Source organism: Crinia signifera, chromosome 5, assembly GCF_055691185.1.
Source record: "Crinia signifera chromosome 5, ASM5569118v1, whole genome shotgun sequence".
In the NCBI taxonomy this organism is placed as follows: domain Eukaryota; kingdom Metazoa; phylum Chordata; class Amphibia; order Anura; family Myobatrachidae; genus Crinia; species Crinia signifera.
In genome coordinates this window covers 4,515,100-4,541,643 of record NC_139221.1, presented here as the reverse complement: position 1 = coordinate 4,541,643, position 26,544 = coordinate 4,515,100, and the positions used below count along the sequence as shown (strand labels likewise).

Below are 26,544 nucleotides of genomic sequence, written 5' to 3'. Positions count from 1 at the left end.
GGTCTGGTGTTCTCAAGTGACATCACATACAGCGGGCACCTTTCTTGGAGTGGGAAGGGACGATGGTGTGGTGTTCTCCAGTGACATCACATACAGCGGGCATCTTTCTGGGAGTGGGAAGGGGCGATGGAGTGGTGTTCTCCAGTGACATCACATACAGCGGGCACCTTTCTGGGAGTGGGAAGGGACGATGGTGTGGTGTTCTCCAGTGACATCACATACAGCGTGCACCTTTCTTGGAGTGGGAAGGAATGATGGTGTGGTGTTCTCCAGTGACATCACATATAGTGGGCGCCTTTCTGGGAGTGGGAACTGGCGATGGCATGATGTTCTCCAGTGACATCACATATAGTGGGGGCCTTTCTGGGAGTGGGAAGGGGCAATGGCGTGGTGTTCTCCAGTGACATCACATACAGCGTGAGCCTTTCTGGGAGTGGGAAGGGGCAATGGCGTGGTGTTCTCCAGTGACATCACATACAGCGTGCACCTTTCTGGGAGTGGGAAGGGGTGATGGAGTGGTGTTCTTCAGTGACATCACATACATCGGGCACCTTTCTGGGAGTGGGAAGGGGCGATGGCGTGGTGTTCTCCAGTGACATCACATACAGCGGGCACCTTTCTGGGAGTGGGAAGGGGCGATGGAGTGGTGTTCTCCAGTGACATCACATACAGAGGCACCTTTCTGGGAATGGGAAGGGGTGATTGAGTGGTGTTCTCCAGTGACATCACATACAGCGGGCACCTTTCTGGGAGTGGGAAGGGGCGATGGAGTGGTGTTCTCCAGTGACATCGCATACAGCAGGCACCTTTCTGGGAGTGGGAAGGGGCGATGGAGTGGTGTTCTCCAGTGACATCACATACAGCGGCACCTTTCTGGGAATGGGAAGGGGTGATGGAGTGGTGTTCTCCAGTGACATCACATACAGTGGGCACCTTTCTGGGAGTGGGAAGGGTGATGGCGTGGTGTTCTCCAGTGACATCACATACAGCGGGCACCTTTCTGGGAGTGGGAAGGGGCAATGGAGTGGTGTTCTCCAGTGACATCACATACAGCGGGGTCCTTTCTGGGAGTGGGAAGGGGCGATGGCGTGGTGTTCTCCAGTGACATCACATACAGCGGGCACCTTTCTGGGAGTGGGAAGGGGCGATGGCGTGGTGTTCTCCAGTGACATCACATACAGCGGGCACCTTTCTGGGAGTGGTAAGGGGCGATGGTCTGGTGTTCTCCAGTGACATCACATACAGCGGGCACCTTTCTTGGAGTGGGAAGGGACGATGGTGTGGTGTTCTCCAGTGACATCACATACAGCGGGCATCTTTCTGGGAGTGGGAAGGGGCGATGGAGTGGTGTTCTCCAGTGACATCACATACAGCGGGCACCTTTCTGGGAGTGGGAAGGGACGATGGTGTGGTGTTCTCCAGTGACATCACATACAGCGTGCACATTTCTTGGAGTGGGAAGGAATGATGGTGTGGTGTTCTCCAGTGACATCACATATAGTGGGCGCCTTTCTGGGAGTGGGAACTGGCGATGGCATGATGTTCTCCAGTGACATCACATATAGTGGGTGCCTTTCTGGGAGTGGGAAGGGGCAATGGCGTGGTGTTCTCCAGTGACATCACATACAGCGTGCACCTTTCTGGGAGTGGGAAGGGGCAATGGCGTGGTGTTCTCCAGTGACATCACATACAGCGTGCACCTTTCTGGGAGTGGGAAGGGGTGATGGAGTGGTGTTCTTCAGTGACATCACATATATCGGGCACCTTTCTGGGAGTGGGAAGGGGCGATGGCGTGGTGTTCTCCAGTGACATCACATACAGCGGGCACCTCTCTGGGAGTGGGAAGGGGCGATGGCGTGGTGTTCTCCAGTGACATCACATACAGCGGGCACCTTTCTGGGAGTGGGAAGGGGCGATGGCGTGGTGTTCTCCAGTAACATCACATACAGCGGGCACCGTTTTTGGGAGTGGGGAGGGGCGATGGTCTGGTGTTCTCCAGTGACATCACATACAGCGGGCACCTTTCTTGGAGTGGGATGGGACGATGGTGTGGTGTTCTCCAGTGACATCACATACAGCGTGCACCTTTCTGGGAGTGGGAAGGGGCAATGGAGTGGTGTTCTCCAGTGACATCACATACAGCGGGCATCTTTCTGGGAGTGGGAAGGGGCGATGGCGTGGTGTTCTCCAGTGACATCACATACAGCGGGCACCTTTCTGGGAGTGGGAAGGGGCGATGGAGTGGTGTTCTCCAGTGACATCACATACAGCGACACCTTTCTGGGAATGGGAAGGGGTGATTGAGTGGTGTTCTCCAGTGACATCACATACAGCGGGCACCTTTCTGGGAGTGGGAAGGGGCGATGGCGTGGTGTTCTCCAGTGACATCGCATACAGCGGGCACCTTTCTGGGAGTGGGAAGGGGCGATGGAGTGGTGTTCTCCAGTGACATCACATACAGCGGCACCTTTCTGGGAATGGGAAGGGGTGATGGAGTGGTGTTCTCCAGTGACATCACATACAGTGGGCACCTTTCTGGGAGTGGGAAGGGTGATGGCGTGGTGTTCTCCAGTGACATCACATACAGCGGGCACCTTTCTGGGAGTGGGAAGGGGCGATGGAGTGGTGTTCTCCAGTGACATCACATACAGCGGGGTCCTCTCTGGGAGTGGGAAGGGGTGATGGCGTGGTGTTCTCCAGTGACATCACATACAGCGGGCACCTTTCTGGGAGTGGGAAGGGGCGATGGCGTGGTGTTCTCCAGTGACATCACATACAGCGGGCACCTTTCTTGGAGTGGGAAGGGACGATGGTGTGGTGTTCTCCAGTGACATCACATACAGCGGGCATCTTTCTGGGAGTGGGAAGGGGCGATGGAGTGGTGTTCTCCAGTGACATCACATACAGCGGGCACCTTTCTGGGAGTGGGAAGGGACGATGGTGTGGTGTTCTCCAGTGACATCACATACAGCGTGCACCTTTCTTGGAGTGGGAAGGAATGATGGTGTGGTGTTCTCCAGTGACATCACATATAGTGGGCGCCTTTCTGGGAGTGGGAACTGGCGATGGCATGATGTTCTCCAGTGACATCACATATAGTGGGTGCCTTTCTGGGAGTGGGAAGGGGCAATGGCGTGGTGTTCTCCAGTGACATCACATACAGCGTGCACCTTTCTGGGAGTGGGAAGGGGCAATGGCGTGGTGTTCTCCAGTGACATCACATACAGCGTGCACCTTTCTGGGAGTGGGAAGGGGTGATGGAGTGGTGTTCTTCAGTGACATCACATACATCGGGCACCTTTCTGGGAGTGGGAAGGGGCGATGGCGTGGTGTTCTCCAATGACATCACATACAGCGGGCACCTTTCTGGGAGTGGGAAGGGGCGATGGAGTGGTGTTCTCCAGTGACATCACATACAGCGGCACCTTTCTGGGAATGGGAAGGGGTGATTGAGTGGTGTTCTCCAGTGACATCACATACAGCGGGCACCTTTCTGGGAGTGGGAAGGGGCGATGGCGTGGTGTTCTCCAGTGACATCGCATACAGCGGGCACCTTTCTAGGAGTGGGAAGGGGCGATGGAGTGGTGTTCTCCAGTGACATCACATACAGCGGCACCTTTCTGGGAATGGGAAGGGGTGATGGAGTGGTGTTCTTCAGTGACATCACATACAGTGGGCACCTTTCTGGGAGTGGGAAGGGTGATGGCGTGGTGTTCTCCAGTGACATCACATACAGCGGGCACCTTTCTGGGAGTGGGAAGGGGCGATGGAGTGGTGTTCTCCAGTGACATCACATACAGCGGGCACCTCTCTGGGAGTGGGAAGGGGCGATGGCGTGGTGTTCTCCAGTGACATCACATACAGCGGGCACCTTTCTGGGAGTGGGAAGGGGCGATGGCGTGGTGTTCTCCAGTGACATCACATACAGCGGGCACCTTTTTTGGGAGTGGGAAGGGGCGATGGTCTGGTGTTCTCCAGTGACATCACATACAGTGGGCACCTTTCTTGGAGTGGGAAGGGACGATGGTGTGGTGTTCTCCAGTAACATCACATACAGCGGGCATCTTTCTGGGAGTGGGAAGGGGCGATGGAGTGGTGTTCTCCAGTGACATCACATACAGCGGGCACCTTTCTGGGAGTGGGAAGGGGCGATGGCGTGGTGTTCTCCAGTGACATCACATACAGCGTGCACCTTTCTGGGAGTGGGAAGGGACGATGGCGTGGTGTTCTCCAGTGACATCACATACAGCGTGCACTTTTCTGGGAGTGGGTAGGAATGATGGTGTGGTGTTCTCCAGTGACATCACATATAGTGGGCACCTTTCTGGGAGTGGGAACTGGCGATGGCATGATGTTCTCCAGTGACATCACATATAGTGGGTGCCTTTCGGGGAGTGGGAAGGGGCAATGGCGTGGTGTTCTCCAGTGACATCACATACAGCGTGCACCTTTCTGGGAGTGGGAAGGGGTGATGGAGTGGTGTTCTCCAGTGACATCACATACATCGGGCACCTTTCTGGGAGTGGGAAGGGGCGATGGCGTGGTGTTCTCCAGTGACATCACATACAGTGGGCACCTTTCTGAGAGTGGGAAGGGGTGATGGAGTGGTGTTCTCCAGTGACATCACATACAGCGGGCACCTCTCTGGGAGTGGGAAAGGGCGATGGCATGGTGTTCTCCAGTGACATCACATACAGCGGGCACCTTTCTGGGAGTGGGAAGGGGCGATGGCGTGGTGTTCTCCAGTGACATCACATACAGCGGGCACCTTTCTGGGAGTGGGAAGGGGCAATGGTGTGGTGTTCTCCAGTGACATCACACACAGCGGGTACCTTTCTGGGAGTGGGAAGGGGCGATGGCGTGGTGTTCTCCAGTGACATCACATACAGCGTGCACCTTCTGGGAGTGGGAAGGGACGATGGTGTGGTGTTCTCCAGTTACATTACATACAGCCTGCACCTTTCTGGGAGTGGGAAGGGACGATGGTGTGGTGTTCTCCAGTGACATCACATACAGTGGGCACCTTTCTAGGAGTGCGAAGGGGCGATGGAGTGGTGTTCTCCAGTGACATCACATACAGTGTACTCCTTTCTCGGAGTGGGAAGGGGCGATGGTGTGGTGTTCTCCAGTGACATCACATACAGCGGGCACCTTTCTGGGAGTGTGAAAGGGGCGATGGTGTAGTGTTCTCCAGTGACATCACATACAGCTGGCACCTTTCTGGGAGTGGGAAGGGGCGATGGCGTGGTGTTCTCCAGTGACATCACATACAGCGTGCACCTTCTTGGAGTGGGAAGGGGCAATGGTGTGGTGTTCTCCAGTGACATCACATACAGCGTGCAACTTTCTGGGAGTGGGAAGGGGCGATGGCGTTGTGTTCTCCAGTGACATCACATACAGCTGGCACCTTTCTCGGAGTGGGAAGGGGCGATGGCATGGTGTCCTCCAGTGACATCACATACAGCGGGCACCTTTCTGGGAGTGTGAAGGGGCGATGGTGTAGTGTTCTCCAGTGACATCACATACAGCTGGCACCTTTCTGGGAGTGGGAAGGGGCGATGGCGTGGTGTTCTCCAGTGAAAGAGATGCTGGAGGCTGCGTGTGGGGATGCCAGACCCATTCTTTACACAGAAAAAAGGAGGGGAAAGACTCTCTTTTTGTCGGGGCACTCTTTAGCAAACAGTTTGTTTAGAAAATGAGAAAAGGTTTTTAATATAATTTGTTTAGAGGGGACTTAATAGGTCTCTCAAGTATGCATGATATATGATAATTTAGTAAAACATTTATTGAAATGTCCAGGGAGTGGCCCCTGGTATAAGTAATTTTATTACTAAAAATAATTCTTTATTGTAATACCTTAAAATTAGTACTAGACATGGACACACAAACAAGTAACATAAAAAAGATACATATACCCCTCAAATTATAAATATTAGTGGGATATGTTCCCTTTGATAAATATGAGGGGAGTGCGTTCCTTCTGATAACTGTGTTTTTGAAAAAGAAATAACACTGGCTACAGGCTATGCTGGTTTGTGCCAAGGGGCTACAATGTTTACCATACAACTGAAGAGATATTTAGTTACATTTAGGTCTTTGTAACAAAGTTACGGTTTCTCCAAATAAATCAAGGGTTTTCTTGGTTACACACTGTAGTGCCCCTAAGGGTAATATAACATAGCCTATAGATCTAGGTTAAGCAGTCTATTTGCAGTCAAATAGAAATTCAGCGTCAGAAAGATCATACGCACAATTAGTATCTTAAAGTTAAGTAATTTTCACAGTGAATAGTCTATATGAAGCTTTAGCGAAAATAAGAGTAGTTAGTACAAAAAGTGAGTATTTTTTGCCTGAGAGGCAACAAGGAATTTAGAGGGTCTCCTCCCTCAGTTTTAAGGAGTGAGAGAAAGAAGAAAAAAAGGGGTAATGGACCCAAACAAGTTTCCTTGGTGACAGTACGCCAACTGTATATACCTATAGTGTGGCAGTGAATACGACTTTTCGCAACTAGGTCTCCCTAGTTGTTACTGGTCATACTCCGCCACACCAGCTTCCACTGGGTGTAATCAGTGGGCTTTTAGAGGTATTGTGTCACGTCGACCTAGATCCCTGTTCCCCTTGAGGTGGCTGCTGCCCAGCTTTATATACCTGTGACAAGATTAGGGGTTCAATGGTTTCCTACAGTGGGGTCACCCCCTCTGTGTACTAGAAAGGCCCAGGTTTTGTCAGCTTCCGTCAGCATAAGAGTATGCTGAGGGGCTTCTTAAGGTATTGCGGGTGAGCGGACCTCAAATCGCCTAGGGGTTAGGGAGGGATGGAAAGGGGGGTGGCTGCTGTCCAGTAAATTTATACCTGTGACAGTGTTATGGGTACCATGGGTTTCCTGCAGAGGGGTCACCCCCTCCGTGTACTAAATTGGCCCAAGTTTCTGTCGGCTTCCGTCAGTGTCTTCTAACACTGAGGGGCTTAGAGGTATAATGGGTGAGCGCACCCCCTAACTTGTTGGTATAGAAATTTTAGGAAGCAAGGTGATAGAGCTAAATACGGTATAATAGCTCTAGGATGGGTAAAGGTGCCGGAGTCTATAAGAGCGTATCATGGGTAATTGTTATAACATTTATATCAGTGAACAATTATCATGGGTAACTATTATAACATTTATATCAGTGAACCACGCTATAATGCCCCTCTTTTTTTGAAAATTGGAGAGTAAAAGAAAAGGAGAAAAAGAGAAAAGAAAGAAGAAAAAAAGGGGGTTTAGAGGAAAAAGGTAGCAGGAGGGAGGAGACCGGGATTACCTCCTTGTTCACCCCGGGGGTCAGATCCAGAACCTCGCCCGAGTATGCTGCTGTCAGCGCCACTGTCAAACTTGGCTGTTTGTATATAGTGCGCCGGCTGCTCAGGAAGAAGTGTGTCCACCAGGACCCGTGGTATCGCAGCGTATCGCTGCTTCTTGGCAGCGTGAATTCCTGCACGCTGTCAGCCGGCTCTCAGCAGCGCGTCTTCCTGCCCGCTGTCAATTGCTGGGAAGGGAGTGTATGCCTGGGACCCGTGGTGTCCCAGCGTATCGCTGCTGCTAGGCAGCGTGTATGCCTGCACTCTGTAGTCGCGCCGGCTCACGGCAGCGTGTCTTACTGCCCGCCTTCAGCCGTATACCGTGCGGCAGTGTCAGCGGTGTGGGATCTGACTGGGGGTGTCAGTCGGGACGTCCTTGGCAGTCCAAGTGTCTCGGAACGCTGCTGTCAGCGTGTCTGGGACCACAAACGATCGTTTCGCCGTTAGGCTTTTTCAATGTGTGTGGGGGGTAGTTGTGTCTTTTGCTCTTAAATAGCGTGTAAGTTTAATAGTCTAGTACTGATTGGTTAACGGGTGAAGGGGGAGTGTAGTACTCTCACCTCCACCTGATTGCTGGGAAGAAAAAATTGAGACTAAGTCCGAGGTGTGTACGCTCATAACAGGAAAAAACATTCTCTATGTCCCTAGATGTGTATGCTCATGAAGGAAAGATAAATCAATTTCAGAATGAAAAATAATGCGCTCATGGCGTTATAGTATTAAGAGAGATATATTGTATTGTATAAGCAGAAAAATATATATATACATGATCTGATTAATGCGCTGAGAAGGTTCACAGGGCAAAAGACATCAAACCCTAGGTGTATTTAGGGGAAAATGGGAACAAATAAATGGCATTTTACTAACAAGAGGAAAAAATGATGATAAAGTATATCCATATATTGTAATAGTCTGCATGCAGGGATGCTAATTACTTGATGCTTCTACTGACTGCTAATAGGTGAGAGAAAAGTATTGTTAGATTGCTCTAATTACCGTTATAGCCTATCAGAAGACTGAAAAAAGTAGTCATAATGTTGGTGAAGATTTTTAGGGAATATAACCAATATGGATATGAAAATGCAAAGTAGTAACAATTGATACAGTAAATAAATTTTATTATAGAGGAAAAAGAAGGGCAAATGAAGGGCTTCTTGATTTTAATACGAGGGAGTTTGCAGGAGAATTTTTAATTATTAAGTTTTGAAGAAAACGACAAAATGAATGGTGGGTTACATAGAAGGAGACTATAAATTTAATTGCTGAAGAATAAAGATTGTACTTCGCTAATAAACATAGCGACCTGTAACGATAAAATTGTATTCGGTGTTGAAAAAATATATATATATTTATAGAGAAAGAAGAAAAATATATATTAATAAAATAGATGGAGATACCAAGCAAGATGTTGGTAGGGGTTATGCCTTACTCGAGTAAGACATTACAGGTGGTTTTCACTCAGAGAAAAGATCCAAATGTATTCTTTTCGTTCAGTCCCCAAGGGTTGGTGGTATTTAGTTCAAAGATCCATCTGCATTCCTTTCTGAGGAGTTCTTTTGTAATATCTCCTCCTCTGATACCGAGTCTTACACTCTCCAAGCCAAATATTTTCAAACCCTGAGGGGACCCTCCATGATTGGTCAGGAAGTGTCTGGCTACCGATGTCAGTTTCTTCATTTTGTGTGTGTCTGATTCGGCATTACGGATGTTGCCTACATGTTCAAGGAGTCTCAATTTCAATTTCCTGCTTGTCATGCCGACATAGTTCATTCCGCATGGACATACCAGGCAGTACACTACCCCCAGTGTTTCACAACTCATGAAGCTTTCAATTCTCAAAGTTTTTCCAAAACGATTGATAACTGTATTTTTCTTGGTAATATAGCTGCATCCCTTGCATTTGCCGCATGGGAAAGTTCCGGTTATTTTAGGTTTGAATTTCGGGATTCTCTGAAAATGGCTTTGCACAAGTCTGTCCCTCAAATTTCTCGGGGTCCATTTGGTCGAACGTGGATACAGCAAGAGATCGGTAAAATGGGCAAAACATCTTGCCTCCAATCAAGAACGGGAAGGCCTTATTTTTCCAAAAAACAAAAAAGAAAACAAGGAATCAGTAACCAGATTCATCACAAATTTTTGTGATGAATGGAAGGAGCTCCAAAACATCATAAAACAACACTGGCCAATCCTACAAATGGACCCAGACCTGGATACCATCACTGCTACAGGCCCTCAATTTAGTTTGAGGAGGGCGAGAAATTTGAGGGACAGACTTGTGCAAAGCCATTTTCAGAGAATCCCGAAATTCAAACCTAAAATAACCGGAACTTTCCCATGCGGCAAATGCAAGGGATGCAGCTATATTACCAAGAAAAATACAGTTATCAATCGTTTTGGAAAAACTTTGAGAATTGAAAGCTTCATGAGTTGTGAAACACTGGGGGTAGTGTACTGCCTGGTATGTCCATGCGGAATGAACTATGTCGGCATGACAAGCAGGAAATTGAAATTGAGACTCCTTGAACATGTAGGCAACATCCGTAATGCCGAATCAGACACACACAAAATGAAGAAACTGACATCGGTAGCCAGACACTTCCTGACCAATCATGGAGGGTCCCCTCAGGGTTTGAAAATATTTGGCTTGGAGAGTGTAAGACTCGGTATCAGAGGAGGAGATATTACAAAAGAACTCCTCAGAAAGGAATGCAGATGGATCTTTGAACTAAATACCACCAACCCTTGGGGACTGAACGAAAATAATACATTTGGATCTTTTCTCTGAGTGAAAACCACCTGTAATGTCTTACTCGAGTAAGGCATAACCCCTACCAACATCTTGCTTGGTATCTCCATCTATTTTATTAATATATATTTTTCTTCTTTCTCTATAAATATATATATATTTTTTCAACACCGAATACAATTTTATCGTTACAGGTCGCTATGTTTATTAGCGAAGTACAATCTTTATTCTTCAGCAATTAAATTTATAGTCTCCTTCTATGTAACCCACCATTCATTTTGTCGTTTTCTTCAAAACTTAATAATTAAAAATTCTCCTGCAAACTCCCTCGTATTAAAATCAAGAAGCCCTTCATTTGCCCTTCTTTTTCCTCTATAATAAAATTTATTTACTGTATCAATTGTTACTACTTTGCATTTTCATATCCATATTGGTTATATTCCCTAAAAATCTTCACCAACATTATGACTACTTTTTTCAGTCTTCTGATAGGCTATAACGGTAATTAGAGCAATCTAACAATACTTTTCTCTCACCTATTAGCAGTCAGTAGAAGCATCAAGTAATTAGCATCCCTGCATGCAGACTATTACAATATATGGATATACTTTATCATCATTTTTTCCTCTTGTTAGTAAAATGCCATTTATTTGTTCCCATTTTCCCCTAAATACACCTAGGGTTTGATGTCTTTTGCCCTGTGAACCTTCTCAGCGCATTAATCAGATCATGTATATATATATTTTTCTGCTTATACAATACAATATATCTCTCTTAATACTATAACGCCATGAGCGCATTATTTTTCATTCTGAAATTGATTTATCTTTCCTTCATGAGCATACACATCTAGGGACATAGAGAATGTTTTTTCCTGTTATGAGCGTACACACCTGGGACTTAGTCTCAATTTTTTCTTCCCAGCAATCAGGTGGAGGTGAGAGTACTACACTCCCCCTTCACCCGTTAACCAATCAGTACTAGACTATTAAACTTACACGCTATTTAAGAGCAAAAGACACAACTACCCCCCACACACATTGAAAAAGCCTAACGGCGAAACGATCGTTTGTGGTCCCAGACACGCTGACAGCAGCGTTCCGAGACACTTGGACTGCCAAGGACGTCCCGACTGACACCCCCAGTCAGATCCCACACCGCTGACACTGCCGCACGGTATACGGCTGAAGGCGGGCAGTAAGACACGCTGCCGTGAGCCGGCGCGACTACAGAGTGCAGGCATACACGCTGCCTAGCAGCAGCGATACACTGGGACACCACGGGTCCCAGGCATACACTCCCTTCCCAGCAATTGACAGCGGGCAGGAAGACGCGCTGCTGAGAGCCGGCTGACAGCGTGCAGGAATTCACGCTGCCAAGAAGCAGCGATACGCTGCGATACCACGGGTCCTGGTGGACACACTTCTTCCTGAGCAGCCGGCGCACTATATACAAACAGCCAAGTTTGACAGTGGCGCTGACAGCAGCATACTCGGGCGAGGTTCTGGATCTGACCCCCGGGGTGAACAAGGAGGTAATCCCGGTCTCCTCCCTCCTGCTACCTTTTTCCTCTAAACCCCCTTTTTTTCTTCTTTCTTTTCTCTTTTTCTCCTTTTCTTTTACTCTCCAATTTTCAAAAAAAAGAGGGGCACTGATATAAATGTTATAATAGTTACTCATGATAATTGTTCACTGATATAAATGTTATAACAATTACCCATGATACGCTCTTATAGACTCCGGCACCTTTACCCATCCTAGAGCTATTATACCGTATTTAGCTCTATCACCTTGCTTCCTAAAATTTCTATACCAACAAGTTAGGGGGTGCGCTCACCCATTATACCTCTAAGCCCCTCAGTGTTAGAAGACACTGACGGAAGCCGACAGAAACTTGGGCCAATTTAGTACACGGAGGGGGTGACCCCTCTGCAGGAAACCCATGGTACCCATAACACTGTCACAGGTATAAATTTACTGGACAGCAGCCACCCCCCTTTCCATCCCTCCCTAACCCCTAGGCGATTTGAGGTCCGCTCACCCGCAATACCTTAAGAAGCCCCTCAGCATAATCTTATGCTGACGGAAGCTGACAAAACCTGGGCCTTTCTAGTACACAGAGGGGGTGACCCCACTGTAGGAAATCATTGAACCCCTAATCTTGTCACAGGTATATAAAGCTGGGCAGCAGCCACCTCAAGGGGAACAGGGATCTAGGTCGACGTGACACAATACCTCTAAAAGCCCACTGATTACACCCAGTGGAAGCTGGTGTGGCGGAGTATGACCAGTAACAACTAGGGAGACCTAGTTGCGAAAAGTCGTATTCACTGCCACACTATAGGTATATACAGTTGGCGTACTGTCACCAAGGAAACTTGTTTGGGTCCATTACCCCTTTTTTTCTTCTTTCTCTCACTCCTTAAAACTGAGGGAGGAGACCCTCTAAATTCCTTGTTGCCTCTCAGGCAAAAAATACTCACTTTTTGTACTAACTACTCTTATTTTCGCTAAAGCTTCATATAGACTATTCACTGTGAAAATTACTTAACTTTAAGATACTAATTGTGCGTATGATCTTTCTGACGCTGAATTTCTATTTGACTGCAAATAGACTGCTTAACCTAGATCTATAGGCTATGTTATATTACCCTTAGGGGCACTACAGTGTGTAACCAAGAAAACCCTTGATTTATTTGGAGAAACCGTAACTTTGTTACAAAGACCTAAATGTAACTAAATATCTCTTCAGTTGTATGGTAAACATTGTAGCCCCTTGGCACAAACCAGCATAGCCTGTAGCCAGTGTTATTTCTTTTTCAAAAACACAGTTATCAGAAGGAACGCACTCCCCTCATATTTATCAAAGGGAACATATCCCACTAATATTTATAATTTGAGGGGTATATGTATCTTTTTTATGTTACTTGTTTGTGTGTCCATGTCTAGTACTAATTTTAAGGTATTACAATAAAGAATTATTTTTAGTAATAAAATTACTTATACCAGGGGCCACTCCCTGGACATTTCAATAAATGTTTTACTAAATTATCATATATCATGCATACTTGAGAGACCTATTAAGTCCCCTCTAAACAAATTATATTAAAAACCTTTTCTCATTTTCTAAACAAACTGTTTGCTAAAGAGTGCCCCGACAAAAAGAGAGTCTTTCCCCTCCTTTTTTCTTAATAACTTTTATTTACTCTCTAGGGAGCACCTCCACATCTGTAATCATAAACAAGTCTTTCCTACTTGTATTTATACCTAACTTACTGTGGATCCATACACATATTTTTCTCACTGTTCCAATTTAAACCTGTGCACTGGTCTATCCCCATCCCCCTTTTCCCTCAAAACAGACCATTCTTTACACACACAGTCTCTGTTTGAGTTTGTTTTACCACCGGTCATTATATTGACACCCACTGACCAATAGTAAAAATACCTACACGTTCAATATACCAACATTCATTATGCCGACATGTTTGAATCAACTGATTGTTAATGCTGATATTTAACATGCCGACATGTCTACATGTATTTCTGTGGGTTTTTTTGTGTCTACATCAATATACAGTATGTCAACATAGACACCGTCTAATTTTCTGGAATGGTAACATACGAACAAGTCTGTTTGTAGGCTAAAATAGCTTGAAACCTCATGTTGACATGTCGGCATTTAAATGACAACATTTTGACTATGTCGGTATAATGAATGCAGGGATATTGACTGTGTCAGTATTTTGACTGTTGGTCAATGGGTGTTGGGAAATGGACTGCTACCCCTGTTTAGTTAGGGAGGGAGCTGAGCTATAGGACCTGAGAATTAACTCTGTGTCCCCAGGGGTGCGCTGCAGAGTGGGAGAACATTGGGAGAAAGCAAGTCAGGGACAAGTTCTAGAGATGGGAAAGGGATCGACATAGATTAATGCAACCGCTGGTACAGCTTGGTCAGGAGTAATGGAGAGGTCATTCTCAGAGATGGAGACAGCAGGCATGGGAAGAGGAGGAGAACGAGAGGAAGGCTTCCACATATAAATCAGGACCCCTATTTCTGCTATTTACCCACATTTTATCATTATTTAATAAATCCATCATCTGCTGCTGCCTGATGAGGAGGTCTTCCACTGTTTCTCTACCTGTGAAGGATATTATTTTAAAGGCAAAAGGGGACAAAACCATGTGCACTGCAGGTGAGGTTACTTGTGCAGAGATAATTAGATTTGGGTGGGGTTTTACACCTGCCTCACCTGCAGTGCACATGGTTTTGTCCATCTAACAAATATTTTGTCAGAAAGAGTGAAGTAGAATAAGGGCCTCAGTTCCTACTGGAGCCTGCTGAAAAATAGCCCTGGTCATGGCTGGGAACATCATTGGAATCAGACTGATTTACCACAAGTGGTGTCACTGCATGGGAAGATGAGGGATGTCAGCTTCTTTCCATCCCATCAAGCTTAAAAAGGGGACATTTGGAACATGCTCATAAGCGGGTACCAGCAGACACTGGTACAGATAATATAGCAACAGGATTGGTGGTATAAACAGTTGCTGCAACCATGCCATCAACATCAGCTGGTTTCAAAGGAGGAGCCCAAGCTGTGGAAATGGTCAGCTGGCAGTGACTTAGAACCTACCTCACCACCTTCTGGAGAATGGTAAAATGGCCAATGGAACGCTGAGTGGAAAAGCTGGCTCCATACTTGACCTATGAGGCCAAACAGATTTATATGGACCTCGATGAGAAGGAGGTCTTACTTTGACACAAGCCAGAACCTCTGCCTTTAGTTTTACCAGGCCCGGCTCAGAGCTTCCATGAGTGGCATTACTCCAAAGACACCACAAGTCCCAATTCACTTGGCCATGATAGTCAAAATACAGAGGAAGTGGTTGAAGATGGAAGAGAGTCCATCTACTCTTTGGAACGGGGTCTACAAAAGATAGTTCTGCAGGTGGAACAATATTCCCCTGAAGAACTTGCCAAACTGAGGAAGATATTTGGGACATTGCAGCAAATGGCCCAAATCTGAAATCCCACTTTTAAAGAGGTGAAACCAAGGATGACTAAGCTTACATGTGTTACATCTGGGGAACTGTTACGCTCCCCGTGGTAGGTGATGGGATCCCAATGGGCTTCTGGGAGGAGATCACAAGAGACTGAAGGATGGTGCTTAGGGTGCTGTGGACCAAGCAGGATACTTCTGGGGTCTTCTTGGTAGTCACCCATGTACACCTTGGGCTAAGCCCACAGAGCACATCAGCGAGCCTTCTCACCTATAACAGCCCCTTTACCATAAGACTGAACACATCTATAGGCACTGATATGCCACCAGGACTTACGTTGTCAGGCGGCAGTGCTTAACCCTCGGCGGCCCGGACGGTTACCGATGCGGGACGAGGGGTAGAAATGAGCAGACAATGCCCACTAGGCTAAAGACAAGGATAAGGGACTAATGGGACTAAGAAGATGCACTCACTGGTGGACAGAACAAAGGGGACATACAGAGAACACGGTGGTAAAACAGGTAACGAAGGGTACTTGCGAAGACAAGAGACAGGGTGGACCACAAGAAGGACAATAGACGGTACTTATATGTTATTTGGGCGCCCACTATAGTAAATACGCTCCTATCCCCACTATCCATGTCCGCATGGAGTTGATTTTATACAGTGTGGTGAGCGCAGCGAGCCACCGAGCCCGGAGCGTGGCGAGCTACAAAGCTACAAGGGTCGGATGTCGACATGAACATAAAAAACTTTAATAACTTATGTTGACCTTTTCTCACTCCTTTGAGTAGAGTACATTACATAGAGTATGTGTAAGGAGGTCTCTGACTCCTGGTGGGGACCCTACCTGGACCATGCAACCCCTTTCTCCTCGCTCCATCTCCGCGGCAGCACGCTGTGACCGTGGGAGTTGTACTGGATTCGATAACTCTTCTGATGTCCCCACTTGTTCTTCTTGTTGGGATTTTGAAATATCAAATACCTGGGGACATTGGTGCCAAACCTAAAGGCGGCTTTCTTCTCGCTCGTTCTCAGTAAGCGCTCCATGCGGGACTGGACAATGAAGTCACCCGGGCTCCAGGGGTTCGATATGTTCTCATACTTCAGGTCAATGCTTTCAAAGCTGTTTTCAACCCCTGTCAGAAGGAGGCAGAAGACAGCGAGGAGTCACTGACGGTGGCATCTTCGTGCCCTATGTCACTGCTGACATTAAACCGAAATATACTTCATATAACACGTGTAAGCGATATAAGGGTCATAATAATGTGGTGCAGGTAGGTTAGGCTTCCATTGGGTATCAGTCACTCGGTGGGGAGGCAGTAGTTGGACCGCTTTCGCTATTAAGGCCCTAATACAAACCTACTCGCTGGGTTCCGAGCTCCACCGCCCGCCTTTGTACATGGCTACGAAACTCGGCACTGCAAAGGCCATAGGGTGCAGGATGCCTGTGCTGATGCCAGCGGCCCTCTGTCCCACCAACTAGGGAACACCCGTATTTTCTGGGGCAGTCCCATAAAGTGCAGGCGGCACATCCCCCAAACAACCACCCACTCTCAAACACACAGCAAGCCGCTTGCAGTCACAGGGGTTTGGAGTTTCGCACATTCGCCCACACTCTGGGCCGCTTGCATGTATGGTCCGATGATCGTCAGGGCTCAATCGGGCCCTATATGTGCAGGTCCTACATTCTACATTGGAATAGGCAGCGAGCACAGCTGATAAGAAACTAGTACCGACTCCATCTGGTGGTATCTCCCCGGCCTCACCAACCTCGCCCATACTGCAGGAAAGGATTTGGAAAGCTGGGTTCCATAACCTTCTACATAACCCTCAGTACAATATATCACATAGCTCTTCTGTCCATGGGCAAATATTTGTAGCCCTGAGAACATTTGGAAGATGCTTCAATTGTCAAAGAAAACTTCCCGATAAATCTAGAATTAGACGAGATAATTCACTAACAAACTGTCCCCCTATACCGGTGGGCTGTATTCTGGGCGTGTCTCCCCCTGTACCGGATTGGCTGTATTCTGAACGTGTCTCCCCCTATACCGTATGGGCTGTATTCTGGGCGAGTCTCCCCCTATACCGGATGGGCTGTATTCTGGGCGTGTCTCCCTCTATACCGGATGGGCTGCATTCTGGGCGTGTCTCCCCTATACCGGTGGGCTGTATTCTGGGCGTGTCTCCCCCTGTACCGGATTGGCTGTATTCTGGGCGTGTCTCCCCCTATACCGTATGGGCTGTATTCTGGGCGAGTCTCCCCCTATACCGGATGGGCTGTATTCTGGGCGTGTCTCCCCCTATACCGGATGGGCTGCATTCTGGGCGTGTCTCCCCCTGTATCGGATTGGCTGTATTCTGGGCGTGTCTCCCCCTGTAACGGAAGGGCTGTATTCTGGGCGTGTCTCCCCCTATACCGGATGGGCTGTATTCTGGGCGTGTCTCCCCTTATACCGGATGGGCTGTATTCTGGGCGTGTCTCCCCCTGTACCGGAAGGGCTGTATTCTGGGCGTGTCTCCCCCTGTACCGGAAGGGCTGTATTCTGGGCGTGTCTCCCCCTATACCGGATGGGCTGTATTCTGGGCGTGTCTCCCCCTGTACCGGATTGGCTGTATTCTGGGCGTGTCTCCCCCTGTACCGGATGGACTGTATTCTGGGCGTGTCTCCCCTATACCGGATGGGCTGTATTCTGGGCGTGTCTCCCCTATACCGGTGGGCTGTATTCTGGGCGTGTCTCCCCCTATACCGGATGGGCTGTATTCTGGGCGTGTCTCCCCCTATACCGGATGGGCTGTATTCTGGGCGTATCTCCCCCTATACCGGATGGGCTGTCAATGAAGTTGATGTTCCCTACCAGGGCCAAGCTTGTCAATTTTACATTTGGAGGCTGCCCCATGAAATGTTATGAACCCCAGTAATATATATATAGTATAGTGTGTATTGTCTTACCTGAAATGTCCAGGTCCACCTTATAATTCACCAGGTGTGTGTGCAGGTTCCCCAAGACGTGGCTGTAGACCTTGCTCCCATAGTGGAGGCCATCAGGGGTGAATAAGGTGGCATGGATATACCCAGTAGCACTGACTTTCACCTCTATCACCCCATTCTGGTAGAAAAGAAAGTCCCAGATGTAGTCATAGTTATAGACGGTGGATGTGGTCCTCACCACCAGCACATGATTCTCCACCCCAGCAAAGAAGTTGTAGCCACCATTATAGGTGCTGTCGAAGTGCCGGCGTAAAGGAACCCCAGTGGGCATCTCAAAGATACACAGAGCGTTTTTGTAGTGAACTGGCTGGTCTGTGTCATAGAAGTTGTAGAGGTCAAGGTAAGTGGCCACTTCAGGGCAGTCAATACCTTTGGCCAGTTCATAATGAACAGTGCCCATCCCCCAACCAGAATCAATGTATTTGGTTTGCATGGCGGCTGGGCTGACTCCACTGTAGAAAGCAATAGCTTCCTGTATGCTTACCTCGTAGGCTATTCGCTCATTGTTATACTGTATATCAAATAGCTGCAGTCCAGCAGATGAACGTACACGGTAGGCAAAACTCCACCCTGTATATTCCACATAGTTCCCCATCACCCGGTAGCGTTTGCCATGGGGCTCACAGATTTTTGGCCCATGTATGTCTGTCCTTGTCTTAAACTCTCCTCGAGGGTTGAAGGTAGAGTAGGGGTCTTTGTCTTTAGAATCTGGTATATGCAATTTGGTCAAGTCATTTTTCTCATACTTTCTAACAAGCTCCTTTACACTGTCAAAGTATTGCCCATTGTACCAGATCTTCTCTATTGTCCACTCTTTGGGGTTAAGAGAACGATGGTTAAGCAGAAGCTCAAAGCCAATAGGGTGAAGGAAGAACCCATCAACAAACTTCTGCAGTATGATCCATGACCTGCGTTCTCCAGAGCTCAGGCCACGGGGAGCGATGTCGGTGAAAGTCAGACAATTTTGTGAGCAGTTGTAAAAGGAGAACCCCGATATCTCCAGCAATATGTGATTAAAGCCCTTCGTGAACTCAACCAACTTCTTTTGAATTTTCTCATATTCCATGTAAGTCATTGGACGTGACTCAAATCTAATTGTCTTGTGCCCTCTGGAAGTCAGTGGCTGGTAATAGTATGGGTGAGGAAGGGGACCAACAATGTATTCTGTGATGTTAGGCTGGGGCTGGTCCCCAAAGAATATGACCACTTTGGCCTCACGTTGGGGCTTGCGCCCATCTTTGTCCAGAAAGTTTAGAACGTTTCTCTTCTTTGGCAGATTGAGCTCCATCATAAAGATTGTGTTTTTGCCAAAGCTGCTCCGAATTGGGACTAATTGAAGCTTCTGCTGGTCCATGAGGAAGCTCTGCACAGATTTCATCTCATCGGGAGTCAAGTCTGAGAAGACAGAGGCCATGTGCCTGCCCTTGGAGTAAGTCTTTGTGCTGCAGATGGCTCTGACAACATACATCAATGTCACCATCCATATCAGATGTTTCAGCCCCATTATGTGGTCTCTAGGCCTATAAAAGAGAGACAATTATAGTATGACAACATGTGCAGAGAGATTTCCAACAACAAACCAGCTTCACTGTAACAATATATAGGAGCACTAGGGGAGATAAATCCCCTGGAAGCAGGGTACTATGGCTGTCTGGAAGTTGTGGTAGGTTCTGGGTCACATACTGTGTACGCCAGGCTCTGATGGAGCAGGGCTGCAAGACGGTTTCACGTGGGAATAGAATCCTGTAACACACAGGGGAATGGACACAAATGTCTATTGGGAATAAGGAGTTTCGGAGGCCGGTGAACTATTCCCTAAGGAAGAAAGAAACTAGCTGAGCGCTATCAGCACTGACTGTTTGGCACAGGGACCCTGCAGCAGACTCAGTATATTGGTAACAAGATTATGGAGATGTTATCAAATCGTATAACATGTAAATGCCCCCAGTCTCATATATATGTTACACTGTAGTGCCCCCCGTCTCATATATGTGTTACACTGTAGTGCCCCCTGTCTCATATATATGTTACACTGTAGTGCCCCCAGTCTCATATATATATATGTATGTGTTACACTGTAGTGCCCCCGTCTCATATATGTGTTACACTGTAGTGCCCCCCCGTCTCATATATATGTTACACTGTAGTGCCCCCCGTCTCATATATATGTTACACTGTAGTGCCCCCCGTCTCATATATATGTTACACTGTAGTGCCCCCAGTCTCATATATGTGTTACACTGTAGTGCCCCCAGTCTCACATATGTTTTACACTGTAGTGCCCCCAGTCTCACATATATGTTACACTGTAGTGCCCCCCGTCTCATATATGTGTTACACTGTAGTGCCCCCAGTCTCATATATATGTTACACTGTAGTGCCCCCAGTCTCACATATATATATATATGTGTTACACTGTAGTGCCCCCAGTCTCATATATATGTGTTACACTGTAGTGCCCCCGTCTCATATATGTGTTACACTGTAGTGCCCCAAGTCTCATATATGTGTTACACTGTAGTGCCCCCAGTCTCATATATATGTTACACTGTAGTGCCCCCAGTCTCATATATATGTTACACTGTAGTACCCCCAGTCTCACATATGTGTTACACTGTAGTGTTCCTAGTCTCACATATGTGTTACACTGTAGTGCCCTCAGTCTCACATATGTGTTACACTGTAGTGCCCCCAGTCTCACATATGTGTTACACTGTAGTGTTCCTAGTCTCACATATGTGTTACACTGTAGTGCCCTCAGTCTCACATATGTGTTACACTGTAGTGCCCCCAGTCTCACATATGTGTTACACTGTAGTGGCCCCAGTCTCACATATGTGTTACACTGTAGTGGCCCCAGTCTTACACATGTGTTACACTGTAGTGCCAACAGTCTCACATATGTGTTACACTGTAGTGTTCTTAGTCTCATATATGTGGGACACTGCAGTGCCCCCAGTCTCATATATGTGTTACACTGTAGTGCCCCCAGTCTCACATATGTGTTACACTGTAGTGCCCCCAGTCTCACATATGTGTTACAGTGTAGTGCCCCCAGTCTCACATATGTGTTACAGTGTAGTGCCCCCAGTCTCACGTGTTACACTGTAGTGCCCCCAGTCTCACATATGTGTTACACTGTAGTGTTCTTAGTCTCATATATATGTTACACTGTAGTGCCCCAAGTCTCACATATATGTTACACTGTAGTGCCCCTAGTCTCACACATGTGTTATACTGTAGTTCTCTTAGTCTCATATATATGTTACACTGTAGTGCCAATAGTCTAACATATGTGCCCCCAGTTTCACATTTGTGTTACACTGTAGTGCTGCCCCCAGTCTCACATATGTGTTACACTGCAGTGCCTCCATTCTCACATATGTGTTACACTGTAGTGCTCTTAGTCTCACATATATGTTACACTCTAGTGCCAACAGTCTCACATATATGTTACACTGTAATGTTCCTAGTCTCATATATATATATATGTTACACTGTAGTGCTGCCCCCAGTCTCACATATGTGTTACACGGTAGTGCTCACCCCCCTTTAGTCTGTCCTCACTGGCCTCCCGCACTACCAGCTCTCTCCCCTTTAGTCTGTCCTCACTGGCCTCCTGCACTACCAGCTCACTACCCTCCAGTCTGGCCTCCTGCACTACCAGCTCACTCCCTCCAGTCTGTCCTCACTGGCCTCCTGCACTACTAGACCACTCCCCTCCAGTCTGCCCTCACGCACTTCCAGCTCACTCCCCTTTATTCTGTCCTCACTGGCCTCCTGCACTACCAGCTCGCTCACCTCCAGTCTGTTCTCACTGGCCTCCCACACTACCAGCTCACTCCCTTCTAGTCTGTCCTCACTGGTCTCCCCACACTACCAGCCCGCTCCCCTCATGTCTGCCCTCACTGGCCTCCTGCACTACCAGCTCGCTCCCCTCCAGTCTGTCCTCACTGGTCTCCCCACACTACCAGCTCGCTCCCCTCCAGTCTGTCCTCATTGACCTCTCGCACTACCAGTTCACTCCCCACCAGTCTGTCCTCACTGCCCTCCCATGCTACCATAGAATTTGAAAAATAGAAACATAGAATTTAAAGGCAGATAAGAACCACTTGGGTCATCTAGTCTGCCCCATGTTACTTCAAACCATATTTGATCCTTATTTTTTTGTAAGGATATCAATATGCCTATCCTAAACATGTTTAAATTGCTCTACTGTATTTGACTCTACCACCTCGGATGGGAGGCGATTCGACTTATCCACTACCCTTTCTATGAAGTAATTATTCCTCAGATTTTCCCTGAATTTTCCTCCCCCTAGTGTCAGTGCATGTCCTCGTGTTCTGCTGCTCCTCTTCCTGTGACTAATGTCTCCCACCTGTACCTTCCTCCCTCCAGTGTCAGTGCATGTCCTCGTGTTCTGCTGCTCCTCTTCCTGTGACTAATGTCTCCCACCTGTACCTTCCTCCCTCCAGTGTCAGTGCATGTCCTCGTGTTCTGCTGCTCCTCTTCCTGTGAAGAATGTCTCCCACCTGTACCTTCCTCCCCCTAGTGTCAGTGCGTGTCCTCGTGTTCTGCTGCTCCTCTTCCTGTGACTAATGTCTCCCACCTGTACCTTTCTCCCTCTAGTGTCAGTGCATGTCCTCGTGTTCTGCTGCTCCTCTTCCTGTGACTAATGTCTCCCACCTGTACCTTCCTCCCTCCAGTGTCAGTGCATGTCCTCGTGTTCTGCTGCTCCTCTTCCTGTGACTAATGTCTCCCACCTGTACCTTCCTCCCCCTAGTGTCAGTGCGTGTCCTCGTGTTCTGTTACTCCTTTTCCTGTGACTAATGTCTCCCACCTGTACCTTCCTCCCTCCAGTGTCAGTGCATGTCCTCGTGTTCTGCTGCTCCTCTTCCTGTGACTAATGTCTCCCACCTGTACCTTCCTCCCTCCAGTGTCAGTGCATGTCCTCGTGTTCTGCTGCTCCTCTTCCTGTGAAGAATGTCTCCCACCTGTACCTTCCTCCCCCTAGTGTCAGTGCGTGTCCTCGTGTTCTGCTGCTCCTCTTCCTGTGACTAATGTCTCCCACCTGTACCTTCCTCCCTCAAGTGTCAGTGCATGTCCTCGTGTTCTGCTGCTCCTCTTCCTGTGACTAATGTCTCCCACCTGTACCTTCCTCCCTCTAGTGTCAGTGCATGTCCTCGTGTTCTGTTGCTCCTCTTCCTGTGACTAATGTCTCCCACCTGTACCTCCCTCTCTCTAGTGTCAGTGCATGTCCTCGTGTTCTGCTGCTCCTCTTCCTGTGAAGAATGTCTCCCACCTGTACCTTCCTCCCCTAGTGTCAGTGCATGTCCTCGTGTTCTGCTGCTCCTCTTCCTGTGACTAATGTTTCCCACCTGTACCTTCCTCCCTCTAGTGTCAGTGCGTGTCCTCGTGTTCTGCGTCTCCTCTTCCTGTGAAGAATGTCTCCCACCTGTACCTTCCTCCCTCTAGTGTCAGTGCGTGTCCTCGTGTTCTGCTGCTCCTCTTCCTGTGAAGAATGTCTCCCACCTGTACCTTCCTCCCCCTAGTGTCAGTGCATGTCCTCGTGTTCTGCTGCTCCTCTTCCTGTGAAGAATGTCTCCCACCTGTACCTTCCTCCCTCTAGTGTCAGTGCGTGTCTTCGTGTTCTGCTGCTCCTCTTCCTGTGACTAATGTCTCCCACCTGTACCTTCCTCCCTCTAGTGTCAGTGCGTGTCCTCGTGTTCTGCTGCTCCTCTTCCTGTGACTAATGTCTCCCACCTGTACCTTCCTCCCTCTAGTGTCAATGCGTGTCCTCGTGTTCTGCTCCTCCTCTTCCTGTGACTAATGTCTCCCACCTGTACCTTCCTCCCTCTAGTGTCAGTGCGTGTCCTCGTGTTCTGCTGCTCCTCTTCCTGTGAAGAATGTCTCCCACCTGTACCTTCCTCCCTCTAGTGTCAGTGCATGTCCCCGTGTACTGCTGCTCCTCTTCCTGTGACTAATGTCTCCCACCTGTACCTTCCTCCCCCTAGTGTCAGTGCATGTCCTCGTGTTCTGCTGCTCCTCTTCCTGTGACTAATGTCTCCCACCTGTACCTTCCTTCCTCTAGTGTCAGTGCATGTCCTCGTGTTCTGCTGCTCCTCTTCCTGTGAGGAATGTCTCCCACCTGTACCTTCCTCCCTCTAGTGTCAGTGCGTGTCCTCGTGTTCTATTGCTCCTCTTCCTGTGACTAATGTCTCCCACCTGTACCTTCCTCCCCCCTAGTGTCAGTGCATGTCCTCGTGTTCTGTTGCTCCTCTTCCTGTGACTAATGTCTCCCACCTGTACCTTCCTCCCTCTAGTGTCAGTGCATGTCCCCGTGTTCTGTTGCTCCTCTTCCTGTGACTAATGTCTCCCACCTGTACCTTCCTCTTTCTAGTGTCAGTGCATGTCCTCGTGTTCTGTTGCTCCTCTTCCTGTGACTAATGTCTCCCACCTGTACCTTCCTCCCCCTAGTGTCAGTGCATGTCCTCGTGTTCTGCTGCTCCTCTTCCTGTGAAGAATGTCTCCCACCTGTACCTTCCTTCCTCTAGTGTCAGTACATGTCCTCATGTTCTGTTGCTCCTCTTCCTGTGAAGAATGTCTCCCTCCTGTACCTTCCTCCCTCTAGTGTCAGTGCATGTCCTCGTGTTCTGCTGCTCCTCTTCCTGTGAGGAATGTCTCCCCACCTGTACCTTCCTACCTCTAGTGTCAGTGCATGTCCTCATGTTCTGTTGCTCCTCTTCCTGTGACTAATGTCTCCCACCTGTACCTTCCTTCCTCTAGTGTCAGTGCATGTCCTCATGTTCTGTTGCTCCTCTTCCTGTGAAGAATGTCTCCCTCCTGTACCTTCCTCCCTCTAGTGTCAGTGCATGTCCTCGTGTTCTGCTGCTCCTCTTCCTGTGACTAATGTCTCCCACCTGTACCTTCCTCCCTCTAGTGTCAGTGCATGTCCTCATGTTCTGTTGCTCCTCTTCCTGTGACTAATGTCTCCCACCTGTACCTTCCTTCCTCTAGTGTCAGTGCATGTCCTCATGTTCTGTTGCTCCTCTTCCTGTGACTAATGTCTCCCACCTGTACCTTCCTTCCTCCAGTGTCAGTGCATGTCCCTGTGTTCTGCTGCTCCTCTTCCTGTGACTAATGTCTCCCTCCTGTACCTTCCTCCCCCTAGTGTCAGTGCATGTCCTTGTGTTCTGCTGCTCCTCTTCCTGTGACTAATGTCTCCCACCTGTACCTTCCTCCCTCTAGTGTCAGTGCATGTCCTCATGTTCTGTTGCTCCTCTTCCTGTGACTAATGTCTCCCACCTGTACCTTCCTTCCTCCAGTGTCAGTGCATGTCCTCGTGTTCTGCTGCTCCTCTTCCTGTGACTAATGTCTCCCTCCTGTACCTTCCTCCCCCTAGTGTCAGTGCATGTCCTCATGTTCTGTTGCTCCTCTTCCTGTAAAGAATGTCTCCCACCTGTACCTTCCTCCCCCTAGTGTCAGTGCATGTCCTCGTGTTCTGTTGCTCCTCTTCCTGTGACTAATGTCTCCCACCTGTACCTTCCTCTCTCTAGTGTCAGTGCATGTCCCCGTGTTCTGCTGCTCCTCTTCCTGTGAAGAATGTCTCCCACCTGTACCTTCCTCCCCCTAGTGTCAGTGCATGTCCTCGTGTTCTGCTGCTCCTCTTCCTGTGAAGAATGTCTCCCACCTGTACCTTCCTCCCTCTAGTGTCAGTGCATGTCCTCGTGTTCTGCTGCTCCTTTTCCTGTGAAGAATGTCTCCCACCTGTACCTTCCTCCCCCTAGTGTCTGTGCATGTCCTCGTGTTCTGCTGCTCCTCTTCCTGTGACTAATGTCTCCCTCCTGTACCTTCCTCCCTCTAGTGTCAGTGCGTGTCCTCGTGTTCTGCTGCTCCTCTTCCTGTGACTAATGTCTCCCACCTGTACCTTCCTCCCTCTAGTGTCAGTGCGTGTCCTCGTGTTCTGCTGCTCCTCTTCCTGTGACTAATGTCTCCCACCTGTACCTTCCTACCACTAGTGTCAGTGCATGTCCTCGTGTTCTGCTGCTCCTCTACCTGTGAAGAATGTCTCCCACCTGTACCTTCCTCCCCCTAGTGTCAGTGCATGTCCTCGTGTTCTGTTGCTCCTCTTCCTGTGACTAATGTCTCCCACCTGTACCTTCCTCCCTCTAGTGTCAGTGCATGTCCCCGTGTTCTGCTGCTCCTCTTCCTGTGAAGAATGTCTCCCACCTGTACCTTCCTCCCCCTAGTGTCAGTGCATGTCCTCGTGTTCTGCTGCTCCTCTTCCTGTGAAGAATGTCTCCCACCTGTACCTTCCTCCCTCTAGTGTCAGTGCATGTCCTCGTGTTCTGCTGCTCCTTTTCCTGTGAAGAATGTCTCCCACCTGTACCTTCCTCCCCCTAGTGTCTGTGCATGTCCTCGTGTTCTGCTGCTCCTCTTCCTGTGACTAATGTCTCCCTCCTGT

At 48.4% G+C, this 26,544-nt stretch overlaps 1 protein-coding gene across 4 annotated transcripts in view; it reads right to left on the bottom strand.

The window, feature by feature from the left end:
- The window catches only part of AOC1 (amine oxidase copper containing 1), a 130,651-nt gene that overhangs the window by 10,141 nt on the left and 93,966 nt on the right, over nt 1-26,544 (bottom strand). For all 4 annotated transcript variants that reach the window (XM_083186543.1, XM_083186542.1, XM_083186540.1 and 1 more), the window contains exons 2-3: nt 18,042-19,600; nt 15,936-16,224 (exon numbers count right to left, since the gene is read on the bottom strand). In XM_083186543.1, the coding sequence (XP_083042669.1) occupies nt 15,936-16,224; nt 18,042-19,584 (1,832 nt within the window). In that variant the 5' untranslated portion in view covers nt 19,585-19,600. The remainder of the gene's footprint in view (nt 1-15,935; nt 16,225-18,041; nt 19,601-26,544) is intronic.